Genomic DNA, 15,588 nt, shown 5'->3' on the forward strand with positions numbered 1-15,588 from the left:
ATCTTTCTGATGGAAAACAGGGACTTACACTCCAGAGTCTGACTATAAGAGGAATTCCCCCCTGCTGCCTACCCCTGAAGCAGAAGCCTCCGCAGTTTCAAAAAGGATTGTTTTCATCAGTGTAATGCAATTAAGGTACATTGTGGCATCTGCTCAAAAGTTCTCATAAGAACCTAGCAATTGCCATTCGTGACGAGGTAGCAGACAAGATGGACCATTGACAGTATGCCAGAGAGGGTCCAGAACTAGACTCTTCAGAAGAAGGAGCAAGAATCTCCATAATGGACAGCCAGTGAATACCGTCCTATAAGGAAAGTTCTTTCCTAATCCTTGTCAGTTAGTGGCTGTTTTATACCCCAGAGGCATGAGGGTTTATAATCCTAATGTAACTGAAAGTTTCCACAATCCAAATAAAATATCTAACCCTATTTTGTACTGTACTAAGCTCTTGGCTGTAGCAACTCGCAATGAGTTTCATGGACTTATCGTGCACTGTGTAAAATGTACTTCCTTTTAAGTGGTTTTAAATTTGCTGCCCTTCAATTTCATGGAATTCCCCTTTGTTCTTGAATTAGGAGAATGGGGGATGTTCCTGTTTACCCATTCACACCTTCTTCGTTCCATTTGTTATTCTGTGTACATCTCTGATACCCTCTTATTCATATCCTCTCTAATGTAAACATTCCCAGCACAAGGCACTGAAAAAATAAAGAACAACCTAGACAGCTATAAATCGAGGGACAATCAGTTTGAGACCAAAAGAACTTCAGAACCTGGTACCTCCCATGTGGTTCTGTGGCCATCACACCACCCCCAGTAGTGGCTTCCATTTCTACCAGATCTCACCTCATCTCTTAGCTACATGTACCCCTCAGTCCCATATCTGAACCCAAGAGCAAAAAACAAGACCAATTCTTGCCTACAGTTTGGAGTTTACTCCTCTCCCTTTTGCTCAAAGGCCAAAAATCCCCTTTAAACAAACATCACTCTCTCAAATGCTTCTTTCCAAGTTTAAACCCAGATGAAGAGAGCTTCCTGAGCACTTGTAAAACATGGCAGTATTCTATATGCAGTAGGCACAGAGACCAGGAAAAAAAGCCAGCTTCCTAACAAGTCTGGGTCAAGTGGATGGATGGGGAATTCTCCCCACTGAACCTACCCAATTTTTGCTGGCATGTACAGCATCAAAGGAACAACTGGGGAATCTTCGTTTCCATAGATGATAAAGCCCATCTCCTTCAGCCGCCTCCTGAAATACCTGGTGTTCTCTGCCAACTGCTGCACACATTCCTTGCCTGGAAAAACAAATGAGGGAAAAACCATGAGCAAAACGACCACCATAGATCACATGTACCACATAACTGTAGTTAGTCTTGTATCATCTGTATTATGAACATAGTTGGACTAGTTTTGTATATTAAAGTGTTAACTAAACTGCAAAGTTATTTAAAATTTGAACTGCAACTGGCAATTGTTTGCAGTATCTCCTTTCTCAGAGTTCCCTTTAACACAGCCAAGATTACTCTTCATTTTCTGGCCACACTGCTGCAGAATGGACAACAACAGATGACCCTTTCATGATCCTCAAGAGTTTAATTGATTCCTTAATTCTTCCATAATAATTAGGTTTGTACTGAGATTGTCTGGAAGATGGGTAATCACACGTTCCTATAAAAGATTCATGCCAGTAGACCATGGCTCACTGCAAATCCACAACAAAGCAGAGAGTTAGTGATCTTGTGAAAGAGAATTTAGTAAAGAAACTGATCAACTGAGAAGATATTGCTACCCTTTTCCAATATGCTGAAGTTAAAGTGGCACAAGATAAAAAGACAGCTATAAGGTAAGCACACAAACCAAGATTTAAGCTTGTTTAAGGTTTCTATTTTCTGAACACACCATTACAGCAGAACAAACTGGAAGTTCAACCTCTGACTTGAAATGCAGAGTTGCAGATGGATTGGGATTTGAAAATCCAAAGCCATGCTTACAGCTGAATACTTTCAAGCTTCTGTCAGATGTATCCATAGCATGAGCAAGTTCAGCTCTTGAAACCTGACACAAGGCTTTTGAAGACTGCTTCAGATATTTTTTTCCTCCATTCTTGCTGCACATTGTGAGCATGCTGTTACATTACTCCAACTCCTGTACTCTGTAGTTCCATCTGCACATATCCTGGTCTCTCAAACAGATACATATGCATGCCTACACATTGAAATGATCAGACCTTTTACTCCAAAGCTCACTACCCTTCCCCTCTTCCCACATATCACAAGTCTCCCACACAAAAAAAATACATCAAATCTCTCTGCTACACAATTTCTTTAAAAGGATCAATGTCTTCAGAATGCCATGGTCTAAAGAATACCCCTATTTTATATTGATATCATAAAGTTACCTAAGACTGCATACGACCTTTCTGGTTCCTGAAACGTTCTCCACCAACAATCCCAAATGAGGATGTCGATTTAAAATTAGAATTATATTCCTAGGGTCCCTTTCCAAAAAAGTCACAAAGCCAGGGCAACTGCCTTTCCCACAATAGTTAGGGCTATACCAAATTCATGGACCATTTTGGTCAATTTCATGGTCAGAGGATTTTAAAAATCATAAATTTCATGATTTCAGCTATTTAAAATCTGAAATGTCACAGTGTTGTAATTATAGGGGTCCTGACCCAAAAAGGAGTTGTGTGTGTGTGTGGGGGGGTGTCGCACGGTTATTGTAGGCGGGGTTGTGGTACTGCTACCCTTACTTCTGCACTGCTTTCAGAGCTGGGTAGCTGGAGAGCAGTGGCTGTTGGCTGGGAGCCAGCTCTGAAGGCAGAGCCACCAGCAGCACAGAAATAAAGGATGGCATGGTATGGTATTGCCACCCTTACTTCTGCACTGTTGCTGGTGGCAGCTCTGAAAGCAGCCCAGAAGTAAGGGTGGCAATACCGCAACCCCCCTAAAATAACCTTGTGACCACCCTGCAACTCCCTTTGGGTCAGGATCCCCAAATTGAGAAATGCTGGTCTCCCCTGTGAAATCTGTATAGTATAGGGTAAAAGCAGACAAAAGACCAGATTTCACGGTCCATGATGTGTTTTTCCATGGCCATGAATTTGGCAGGGGCCTACCAATAGTATACTGGTCAGACTTCTTACTTAAGGTTTTCCTGCAAGAGAATATAATAAAAGTTCATGATGGCAGAGTTCTTATTGAAAGTGATATCATCAAATGCAGGTAGAGAGATTACTGTGCCAATATGTATGCCTCAGAACCACTTACAATACAGGACAATAGGAAAGAGTACAGAGCTGGAGCCATCAACCCTGTGAGAGGCAGTGGCGCCAGCTATTATGGAAATGAAGCCTGGGAAAGCACGATGGCTAGATAATGTACCAGCACAATTGCTGAAAGGTAATTGGTGATCATGGTATTGATCTCATGTGGAAAATTTGCATTAATGTATGGATGACTAGAAACTGGCCAGATGACTGGATGAAAGGAATCTTTCTGCCCTTACCAAAGGAAGTTACTGCATGCTGTTCTATTCCCTTCAGTACCATCTCCTGGATATCGCACATGAGTTAAGTGCTGCTCAACATAATTCAGGATCACAAAGAATGATAGAAGCAGAACTACCACCAGAAGCTGGTTTCAGAGAGGGACAAGGCCAATGTAATAAAATAGCAAATATCGTTTTTAACATTGAAAGATGCAGGGAGCATAACAACCCACTGATAATGTGTTTCATTGACTACTCCAACGCATTTGAGACTGTCTGACATGACAGTCTCTGGAGGTTACTGGCAGACAGGTAGATTCAAAAGCATCCAATTGAAGTCATCACCAGTCGCATCGGTCAACAACAGACCATGGTACAAACACTGAGCAACAGCAAGTGGTTTTCCATTGCGCAGGCTGAGAGACAAGGATGTATTTCTGTCCCCAACCCTCTTCAATATGTACAGAGAATTTATTACGAGACAAGCCCTGGAAGGTTTTGATAAAGTGGAAGGAGCTCAGATTTCCATTGGTGGACACTTGTTAAAACTGACCTCAGATATGCTGATACAACACTCTTACTGCAACCACTGATGCAACGCAACAAACGTTGGTAGTCTGTAAAAACAGTTATCGAGGAACATGAACTATTCCTGAATGTAGGGAATATGAAATGCACCTTCGTTGACATAATCAATAAAAGGAGGCAAGCGGATATCATGATTAACACAGTCAAGCTGTAGAGGCAGTAGATGAATTTAGTTATCTGGGTTCAAACGCATCCAGCCAAGAAGGCTGCTTCAAAGAACTCCGAGGAATAGGGAGGACTCCCACAGCCTTTATGAAACTGTGGCATCTTGAAACATATGAAGGTTAGATTGGAGAAAAACTTATTTTTTTTCCATAGCAACATATGGATGTGAATCCTGGGACGCTAATGCTGCTAACAAGAAGAAAACCGAAGCATTTGAGATGTGGGGTTTGAAGACTCTTGCGTATCTCCTGGATAGAAAAGATGAATGTGTTTTATAGAAATATAAAAATATTGGACAGGAGTGGACCCCTGCTCTCAGAAATCAACAAGCACAAACTTACATATCTCGATTACATCAGGCACAGAGGTGGAATAACCTGAGAAAGTTATAATGGAAGGAATGGGTCATCGTTTTAGGGGACAACCAGTGTGATAGATCGATGGTGTGCGGCAGATCACTGGGAGGTTGGCTACTGAGTGTACAAAGGTAATAATGGATTGAGAAGTCTTCTGAAAATTCTGCTGTCACCAGTACTCAGATATGACTAAATGGACTTTACTTACTTACAATCCTATATATTTTTCCTTCATTCACCACCACTTGTAGGAGAAAAATTTGTCTATGGGGAATATTATTTACAACAGTTATGTTATTAGTGGTACTCAGAACAGCATTCTGGTAAATTTTAGCACACTGCCTGCCCATGAGAATAGGGCAGAAAGGTTCAATAGAGGGGCACATGCTACATTTGTTCAAGTACCAAGGTTGCCAACCCTCCAGGATTGCCCTGGAGTCTCCAGGAATTAAAACAATTTAATTAAAGATTATGTCATGTGATGAAACCTACAGTAATATGTCCAACCAAAAATGGCAACCCTAGCATGTACCTGCCCTCTACCACATTTTGGTAGGTCCAATTTTTCCCCAACCAGCCACAACTGTGTTTTAAAGGTTACACGACAGCTCTTGTCCATACCAAGCCACTGGAGCCCAGAGCTTATAGTCTCCAGGTACAACTTGGAAACGTGAAGGCAAACTCTCACTCACATACGTATCTGGCGTCAATCACTCCTTACAAGTTACCATATATACAACCAATTCTGTGCTGAGGCATTTGCTGCATAAGGTACAACCAGCGCAGTGGCGTAGCTAGGGGGAAGCAGGGGGAGCGGCTGCTCCTCCTGAGCACATTCCCCCAAAGTAGCGCCTTTTTAACTCACTCACAAAAAAATGCGCCACCTGCTGTGGCGTGGTCTTCGGCGGCAGGTCCTTCAGCGCCGCCGAAGACACCCAGAGCTAGTGAAGGGCCTGCCGCTGGAGACCCGGAGTGCTGCCCTGTCAGTAAAAGCGCCGCCGGGTCAGTAAAAGCGCCACAGCGAGTGGCATTTTTTGTGAGTAAGTTAAAAAGGCGCCACCCACTGCAACGCTTTTACTCACCCGACGGCGCTTTTACTGACGGGGTGGCGCTCCTGGTCTTCGGCGATGGGCCCTTCACTAGCTCCAGGTGTCTTCGGCAGCGCTGAAGGACCCGCCGCCGAAATGCTGCTGAAGCCCCACAGAGCGAGTGAAGGTCCCACTGAAGACCAGGGTGAGTACAAGCACCGCAGCGGGTGGGATCTTTTTCTGATCGCTCTCCCTGTTCCCTCCACCTGGCTACGCCACTGTGCATGCCGAAAACATGTCTGTATAGGCAGTCTAGACTAAACATCAGTCTATTCGACAGCAACACATAAGGATGCCTATTTGAAATTAAAGTACTAACAATTATAGAGTATAATATATATTTAAGTTTGCCTACAGAAAGTTTCACTCACTCACCTAACAAGACAGTTGCCATAGCCTTGGAGGACAAGTTGATGTTTTTATTTGTTTAGCATGAGAAGGTATCAAGGCAGTGATAAGACGGGATAGTAAGATTTACTGTGGTCTATCCTGGATAAATTGCAGATCAGTGTCTTTCAGAGTTCTTGGAGAAGTGATCCCATAGCTTTGTCTCTACTGACTGGACATTTCATCTGCTGAAACAGCAAGTGTAGCAGCAGTATCCACTGTATACCACGTTGACGGGTTGACTGGCTGGGCACTGCTTACTTTTCTAGCAACCAGTGTTCTGTAGTAGCTGGAAGAGGAGGCATCCAAGGGGAGCATCTCAGGCCAAGAAGAGAAAACATTTCATTTAATGTGACCTGGAGTGCCATGGGTTTAAGACCTTATGTAGTTCAAAGCCCAAAATAGGCCAAATACTTCATACACAACCACACAATCAAAAACCAAGCATAAAAATAAAGGATGAAACATCAGTGTGTTTTACATCCCAACTCCTCCTTAGATGAAAGGCAAGCTTCAGAGTTTTTAACTACAGTCATCACCACCTGCTAAGAACAATGTCTTCACCTCCCTTCCACAATAACATTTCTTTTCAAGACACACCCTCCAGAGTTTCAGCTTTGTAAGTGTATAGCTCCCTCTACCCTTCCCCACTCATCTCCTGTAGAACAGGGACAGAACTTCACACTCAGAGCCTATCATGTAATTAGATCTCAAGTCCAATCAGATCTCCTAAACACAGAATCTCTAAGCTGTCTCAAGCCTGAATGCTAGTACCCTGTTTCCCCGAAAATAAGACATCCTCCGAAAATAAGGCCTACTTACAGTTTTGCCTCTCGTTGTAATATAAGGCATCCCCCCGATAATAAGACCTCCCCGATAATAAGGCATCCACCGATGTGTACCGTATTCTTCTTCATTGAAAAATAAGACATCCCCTGAAAATAAGACCTAGCGCATCTTTGGGAGCAAAAATTAATATAAGACACTGTCTTATTTTCGGGGAAACAGGGTAACTTGATTATTTCGGTTAACAGTGACTGCACAGTAAGGTCTGAATGAGCAGATCTACTACAACAGTGGAAGGTTAGTGTTCCTGACAGAGGGTGAGAGCTAATCCATATATTTCTAATACTACTCTATGCAATAAAAGTTAAGGTTCTCCAGGGACAGTTTGAAAGAGCAAGTTACAGTGAAGATGAAGGCTATGCTGGGACCTTCTCACAGAAAGCTGCAGTGGTCCCTGTCCCTATATAATATTGCACAGCCACACACCTTTGGGCAAAATTTTTAGTATGTATACTAAAAAACCTCAAATATCAGTTCTCACTACTATGAATAAGAAACAAGATAACTTATGCCCACACCACCTCTCTAATCACTGGAGGCCTCATGGGCTAAAGCTTAACCTGAAATCTCAGTCCTAATTTATAGTCCGTAACTGCTTTGCTATTTTCTTCTCTGGACTCTTTCAAGGATCTCATGATGCTAAAAGTTAATGCTTATACTATGCTTTCAAGCCTCAAAGCATTTTACCGATACCCAGTGGTCTCTTCCCACCACTGCTGTGGAGCAATTCTTTGCCATTTTATAGATGAAGAAAATGGAGGGAGGAAGAGTGAGGTTAAATGTCTAACCCAAGATTAGTCATCAGACAAACAAGGATTAAAACCCTGGAGTTCCTGTCCCCCTAGTCCTTTTACATCCAAAGTTCCATGTATCATAGAATCACAGAATATTAGGAATGGAAGAGACCTCAGGAGCTCATCTAGTCCAATCCCCTGCTCAAAGCAGGACCAACCCCAACTAAATCATCCCAGTCAGGGCTTTTCTATCTCCCCCAGCATAAGATATTTGGTATCCTGACTCTACCTTAAAATACTCCATTGCTTTCAAGGGCAATGGAGGTGCACTACTGGAGTACTATGTACAAGGTTAAGAGAAAACACACCCAACTCTGGCTTTGTCAACAGTAAATGCTGGTTTAACTACACTGGCATTAGCAACATTGGGAGCACTAGTGGTTGGGCTGCCAGCTGCTACCACCATTTTAATCATGGAGTCCTTTAACCATGCTCTGAGCAGGTATAAATTAACATAGTGCTGACGACTGGCAGGAACCAGCACATTTCTCGCCGCTAGCGCTCCCAATGCTGCTAACTTCAATGGAACCAAACCAGCATAAACAATGGTACACCTAGATCCTAGGTCTACACTGCAATGTAAGCTCAGCATTCAAATTCAGGCTCAAGCCTAACTGTGCTTCCGTCTACACACAAGTCCTGCTAACTCAGGGCTCAGATCCAGGGTCCCAGGATCCCATGAGTGGGGGGTCTGAGCCTAACTCAAGCCAGGACTCAAGATTCAAGTCCTATTACTTTGCAGAGTAGACACAGCCCCCCTGGACTCATGCTCTCAGTCTACCAAAAGTATCCCACAATCCCATGGGTTGACTTTCTTTGTCCTCTGAAGACTCAAGTTTTCCCACACTGCACCTGAACACAGGGCTAGAGTGGCCATGTTTTGGGTGGGCGCTAGGGAATCGGAGATATGGGTGGTAGGACTAGGCCCCACATAATGTAGTGTAGATGCTAGATCTGCAGGTTGGGACCTAGGGTTCAACAATTCCTAACCTGAGGTTACAAAGGAGTGTAGATGCTCAAGTCCTAGGTTAACAAACCCAGGGCCTGCTAACTCAAATTCTACTCCCCCTGCAGTGTCAATATACCCAGTGTTACTCTGCTATGTACATAACAGTCAGACATGCCTTTCTAGTCTGACAATAACTTGTGGAGCTCAGACTTCTGTCTGTATCTGCTCAACTACAGGTCTAGGAAGATACTGGGATGGCAGCAACTCTCCAGCAGCTGTAATTCTTGGCGAAGGTTAACTTCATTTCTCAGACAGCTCAAATCAGAGCTGCTGAGACACTGCCCTGCCAATTGTCTGCACACACACAGGAGTTGTGTAACAGTTATGTTAACATCCTTTAATCTGGTGAACTGGAATGCAGTGACTTTCAGGGGGCAATGTAACTGAATTCTTCAAAGGACTAGAAAAGAAAACTAGGAGCCCCTTATCAGGGCATCTGATATGAAACCACATGGGGATTGTAAATGTATTAAATTAGCTACTGACAGATCTACTTTGGGATTCAAGTCACAACCAGCTTGTCTCTTTGGTGTCCTGAAGTTAACAATCAACTCCTCTTTTGCCTCTGTTACCTTCTACAACTCATTTCACTCAAAGAAATTCCTTCACAATTCAGTGAAACTAGCCCGTGCTTCTAACAATCGGAATATTATCATGTAGTGTAAAGTCCACATCTTCAAAGGGCTGGGCTGCCAAGATATCTCATCAGTAAAGGTCACATGCTATTTAAAGGGTATGTTCTCTTTATATCCAGCCTTCAACTCTTACAGAGCTGGGGTGGTATTGGTTTTGTGGATCCAGCAGAGATAAGAAACAAGAACAAGGCTGTAAGAGAATGAAAATAAACGCATGTTTGGAGAGCTAAGATGTGCTAAGTGTGTCTAGATAGCAGTTAGAGGAGAAAACACCCATGTCCTTGATTGTAATAACCTTTCATGAGCCCTGGATGACAAGGTACATCACTTTAAATCGCCATCACTCTGGCTGACAGATGCCACATGACACCGTTAGCGCAGAAGTGGTACTCAAGCATGAAGTAGCAGCTCTCCTACCCCAGGCTACCACCATAACAGCAGCTTCAATGGCTGAGCAGTTAAGAGCCTCTCTCAAACCCATTCTTTATAGAACTGTCAGTATAAGGTAGCTTCTATCCACCCTACAGGAACATTTCAGGCCTGGGAATGCCAGATAAGTGTTCTGACCTTTATAAGCACTGTGGTGAGCAACATAACTCTCTACATTGTGCACCGGATCTGATCTTGCTTTAGGCCTGCACAGCTTTGCACTTGTACTAGAGTGCTACTAGGTGCCATAGATGAAATGATGGTAGGGATCAGGGCAAGACATTCTTTGTTCCAATGCACCTCTTCCAGTACTTAGTGCTTATATTTCGCTTTTAATGCTAATGTTACAAACTTCTGTTTATGCCTCAAATGATGACTTGTACAGGCGGGGAGGGAGAATGGGTTTTTACTCTTCTGATATTTTAAGACATATAAAGACACAGATGATGGCTGGATAAGAAAGATCATGTAAACAAACAGAAAGCAGCAAGCTTGAAACAGTGAGCTCAACACCCCTCTGAAATCCTGAACACCTCAAAGCCTTCCCACGAGAATCCATTTAGTATCTTGAATATAACGTTTGAAGCAGCATGAGAAATTATACATCTCCAGCACCGCCGGCACACGATAAATCAGCATTATTTGGTGCCCAGTTTCTCCTGCGCTGAGAAATAAGGATATGTCACAGAATAATTTTCACGTATCCACCTACCCCTCAGAAGCTCTCATTCCTAAAGTTAGAGGACAGATAAAGGATGCACAGAGATGGGCAGCACTAAACAGGCTGAGAGTGATCATGACAGGGTTGATCAATGAAACTGGTATACAAAAGAGCTTCCATCTATTTAGCTGTCATTGTGCTTCAAAACACCAAAGCTCTTGCTTAAAAACTAATAGTCCAAACTTTGTGTGTAGCATTGCCAGGAGCCTAAGGCTATGGCTACACTACAAAGATAAGTTGACCTATGTTAGGTCGACTTACAGCCACTGCATTAATTACTGCAGTGGCAGATGTCCCCACTACCCTCCTCCTGTCGCTGGTGCGCATCCTCACGAGGAGCACTTCCACCAACTGAAGAGGGGCAGTGTGGGGGACTGAGAGCCAGGGCTCTCCGCTCCACAGCAGTTCCCCACCATGAGCCCAGCTACTTCCACCCCTGGGCTTCTTGCTTCCACACTCCCAGCTGGGTGCAGCCTTCTGGGGCGCCTCACCTCCAAAGTCCAGTTGGCTGCTATGCTCCGGGTGGGGAGCAAGGACTCCTGAGGGAAGCAGGGCTCCCAGCGGGGAGACTGGGCAGCAGCCCAAGCTGGGAGCCTAGGTGGCAGCTCCCCTTGGAAGCAGAGACTGGGCAGCAGTCCAGGAGCTGGCTTTCTTGTCAATTTCACAGCTCTGTGAAATTGACAAGAATGACCTATGTAAGGAACACAGCGTCTACACACACAGTGTTGCCCTAACTACACCTATAAGCCCTATGCCTCTCGCTGAGGGGTTTTATGTCCTCATAGCAAGGGAGTTACATCGGCGGGAGGAGCACTGTAGAGCTTTGTTGACAAAACGGTATAGTGTAGACAAGGCCTAAGACAACCACCCCCTCTATTTGCCACAAGGTGGTTTTTAAGTAAATCCTGCCTGTCCAGGATGGGCATATTGTTAGAGCAGGACGTTGATCCTAAGGCTAGCACAGACACCACTCCAGGTACTGCTGCAACTAACAAGGGAAAAAGCAGACACTTTTCAATGAAGTCAGGAGTCTGAGTTTTACTTCTTCCCATTCTGTTATAAAAAGTCATCCCTATAAACCCAAAGAACCAGATTTTATTGCAGAAGACGTTCTCTGCTACAAAGGGTCTCATCTGGAATGTCCCAACCAGCTGCTATAATGGCTGATGAACTAATTGTGAGGGGTGTTACCAAACACAACCTTTAGTTCAATCCAGACATATTTGTTTTTGCCTCCTGCAGTTTCAGCACTGTTACTGGGGAATAATCACAAATTCTGCCCTTCTAAACAATGTGACACTTCATCATCCAGGCTTCTGGAGGAATCAGAGGCATGCTGTGTTGTATACAAACAGATCATTGACAAATGCTGCACTCGGGGAGGGGGGTAAACCAACTCTAGCTGGGCAAAGGAACACAGGCAGAGATTTATTTTCATGCTACAGTAGTGACCATTTCTGCCTGGATCTAAATGAAAGACTTTCTGTGCAACACAAATACCCCTAAGATCCTTTACATTTTTGGTTAATTCTTCAAGAGATTTCAAAGCAGCATTTCAGGATATATCTTTATTAAAATCCCTTGCACAGTACAGATAGAACTGTGTGCTGGGGTTGCAGTAGAGGTCATGTGAATAAACAAATATTAGTCAAAGGGAAAACATTTTTCTATGAGGTATTTGTTAAACAAATTCCTATTTTAGCTAGGAATGATGAAGTTGCTCCTTATCTTGATTATCCTTTGAAATGCTCCTGCCCTGGGCCCCTCCCTCATCTCTCTCAATGCTCCCATTTGGATTACTAATCCTGAAATTCTTAGTTCTTTTTAATAAAAAAGTTGTGTCATCATAACTTACGCCATTTGTGTTTTGCAGTTTTGTATGAACAATGAAGCTGGATTGGTGAGTTTCATGCTCAATCCCAAGTGCTATTATAATATTCCTCTTTTTTTTTTTTGTTTCTTTTGTTTTTTAATACTGCCTGGGAATTTTTAAACAGTTTAAAACCTAGTGGAAATTCAGACATGGCAACTGCTATTCACAATAGGCAAAATCATTCCATTCACCTGATCTATATTTGGTGCCTAAAAATACTTAACTGTGTCCCTCTAAGAATAGCTGCTGCCCATCATAACTTCATAGCTGGAAGTAAGGGCGTAACAACCCTACCATTAAGCTTTGAGAGTGACATCGTAATTTTAACATTTATTAGCAGAGATTTTTAACTGAAATCTTTGAGAAGTTGTGGAGCATCACATTAGTCCATCTCATAAAAAACACAGCTGGCTCTGATAGGACTGTCATCTAAAAAAGTTGGTGCCTGTTGATAAGAAGCCAATTTGGCTAGAAAAATCTACTGCAGCAGATTAAAGACCATTTTTTCTGTACCTCTGTAAAGAAAGGTGGAGAGATCAGAGCAAAGATTTAATTTAATGCCACATCGATAATATACTGTACTGTGAGATCTAAGCATCCTGGGAATTCTCTTCAATTCACTCCATTCTCTTTCAATCTAAAGGGTAATTCCTATTCCTCACTTAGTTTCTAAGGCCAGGTCTACACTACAGACCTTCTGCCAGCGCAGCTGTCACTCCTGGGTGCAATCCCTGACCAACATAGCTGTGTCAGCAAAATCTGCTAGTGTAAAGCTACCCTTTTGCCAGTATAGTTTATTCTGCTTGGGGGTGGAGGGGCTGGAATGAGCTATGTCGGCTTATGTGCAGTTTTGCCAGATCACTTCACCAGTATAATATACCCACAAAGCTATACCAGCAAAGCGTCCCTACTGTAGACATGGCCTAAGGCTTTGTCTACATGGGGAAGCTGCTTCTGTATTACCTGCAATGTTAATTTAAGCAAATGTAGTTATAATGGTATAACCTGTGAGAACACTCATTCTGGCACCCGAGATTTTTTTGGTTTAATTTAGGTCAGACTGCCAGGTAATTCCCTGTTGCACAAGTCCTACTCCAAAGAGACTTCTTGGCTGAGCATTTTGGCCCCACACAAGACTGCAGACTTTACCCTTAAAGAGATTGGTGCAAAGTAACTAGGAAAGCATAACTATTTAGGTCTCTCCTTTCCAAGAAGCTCAAGGTGATTTGAGAGATCCTAATGTCACCAAAAGAGTTTGGAGGACTCTTAACAGACCACAACAGTTCAAACTATCTTTTCCAGAAGGTGGAGATAAAACACTGCTTTTCTGTTAGTTTGGATCAGCATGGTGCTGTTGTCTGACTTCAATCTCCACAATGCTGCCGCTAATGAATAAAATGGGAAACAACAGTGTGTTATGATCTGTACTTGATTTTCTAGTTACTCCAAGAATCTATCTTCGGACATTTAGAAGTGTTCTCTTTCTATTTCAGAAACTAAACTGGCAATAAAATCTTGGTTGTATAAAATAATTCTCCACAAATTTTTTCTCCAAGTCTGACTGATGCTGTAATATAGCCAAGCATGTAAGCTTTTCCACATAAAATACTGTTTTTTGTTTTTTTGCAAGGGTTTAAACCACCATTCTGATTATTATTTTTAACATTTTGTCTTTTTGGTTGGCTGTGCCTGTAAGAGATAAAGTGTGCAGTTTGCTCTGGAAAGAAACATCTTAAGACCTAAAAAGGGACCCCAGTATTCCTCTGCCTTTGCTAACAGTAAAGTCTCCACTGAACTTTTAGAGATTTGATGATCTCCTTAAGGTTTCTTACAAAACTGTCTGCAATGTTAATAGAATAATTAATCATTTAATCACAAGCTCTGCTAGTTTATAGCACTTAACTATTTCATCTTTCCAAAAGATCTCACTAGCCAATTCCTTCACCTTTTAATTAGATAGAAGGGTGACAGGCCAGTTTTCATTGCCAACGTAAAGTTTCTTCACATAGGATATAGCAAATTCTCTCTTCCATGCCTCTCCCCCACAGAATGGAAGCCAGCCATAACCTCTACTCTGCAGTTTTTTAAGGCAGTTTTAGGTTGGCTAAGCGGCAGCAAGTCTGAGTATGATAAGGATATCTGACTGTAAATAAAAACTATGGACACTAAAAATTAGACAAGATAGTTTTTATTCAAGGGCAGTTTCAAATAAAAATTGATAATTGAGGCTAAACTTAGTGGAGGTATTTTAATGCTCTGAAATGGAACCCTCGGGATTCAGTTTGAGACACTTCTATTCAAAGCAATAGGAGTCATTTTAATACAAATATAAAACTGTTAAACATAGAAAGATCTGGAACAATGAACAGCAAAATTCCACTTTGAAAATATTGGTATGCTAGTGCTAAGTATTATTCTATAGTGTTTCCCCCCTGTTTAGAACAATACCTATTTCTAGATAAATGTTAAGTCATAAGGACTGGGGAGAAAATTGCTACATCCATGTAAAAAAGGACTCCTCAGAACATGGGCAGACCGACCAGAGAAAGAGGTGTGATTCAGGATTTTAAATTAGTAAGCATTGTGGAGATTTAGGGGAACCGCAACCAGAAACTTACCACCTCTACACAAAGGCCCAACATGGAAAGAATGATCAGCATTATCTCAGCAGCGTGTTTGCTAACGTAAGGAACCACCTTTTCAATACTACACAGCTACACAAAAGATTTCTCCCTTGATTCAAGAAGTCAGATTCCAAAGTATTTAGCATCCAGTGTTTTTTGGGATTAGTATTTTGAGCCAGTTACACATGAGTTAGAAAGAGAGAGAGTGATTGGTTGGTTACTTAGAGATGTTGTAGTCAGTGAGGATCCTAGTGTAGGTGCCCCTGCACTTTGGATGTTTTTTTAAACTATCAGGGTCTGTGAGGGTCATGCAAGCAGTGCGTGTCTCCATGTGCTGGTGTAAATGACAGGGCAGCCATGACCCTCCATCAGTTCCCTGGATTCTGGAGCGCATTTTCTCTGGGTCTGACAACACCTTAGTGAACTGTTGCAGAAGGTGGAGTTTCAGCCCTGCATCTCAACATTCGAGTCCTCGTGGAGAACAATAATCATACTGAGAATCTGCTTGGAACTGACAATTCCCGAAAGCAAAAGACCATGCCCGCCCTTCAAGGGGATTAATCCATTGCAGGATGGACAGG

General features: G+C 42.6%; 1 protein-coding gene across 1 annotated transcript in view; it reads right to left on the reverse strand.

Annotated features, from left to right (window-relative positions):
• SPTLC2 (serine palmitoyltransferase long chain base subunit 2) overlaps positions 1-15,588 on the reverse strand; it is a 115,518-nt gene that overhangs the window by 11,103 nt on the left and 88,827 nt on the right. The window contains exon 10 of the mRNA XM_005301661.4: positions 1,160-1,295. Within this exon, the coding sequence (XP_005301718.3) occupies positions 1,160-1,295 (136 nt within the window). The remainder of the gene's footprint in view (positions 1-1,159; positions 1,296-15,588) is intronic.

The sequence above is a fragment of the Chrysemys picta genome, chromosome 4, assembly GCF_011386835.1.
Source record: "Chrysemys picta bellii isolate R12L10 chromosome 4, ASM1138683v2, whole genome shotgun sequence".
Lineage (NCBI taxonomy): Eukaryota > Metazoa > Chordata > Testudines > Emydidae > Chrysemys > Chrysemys picta.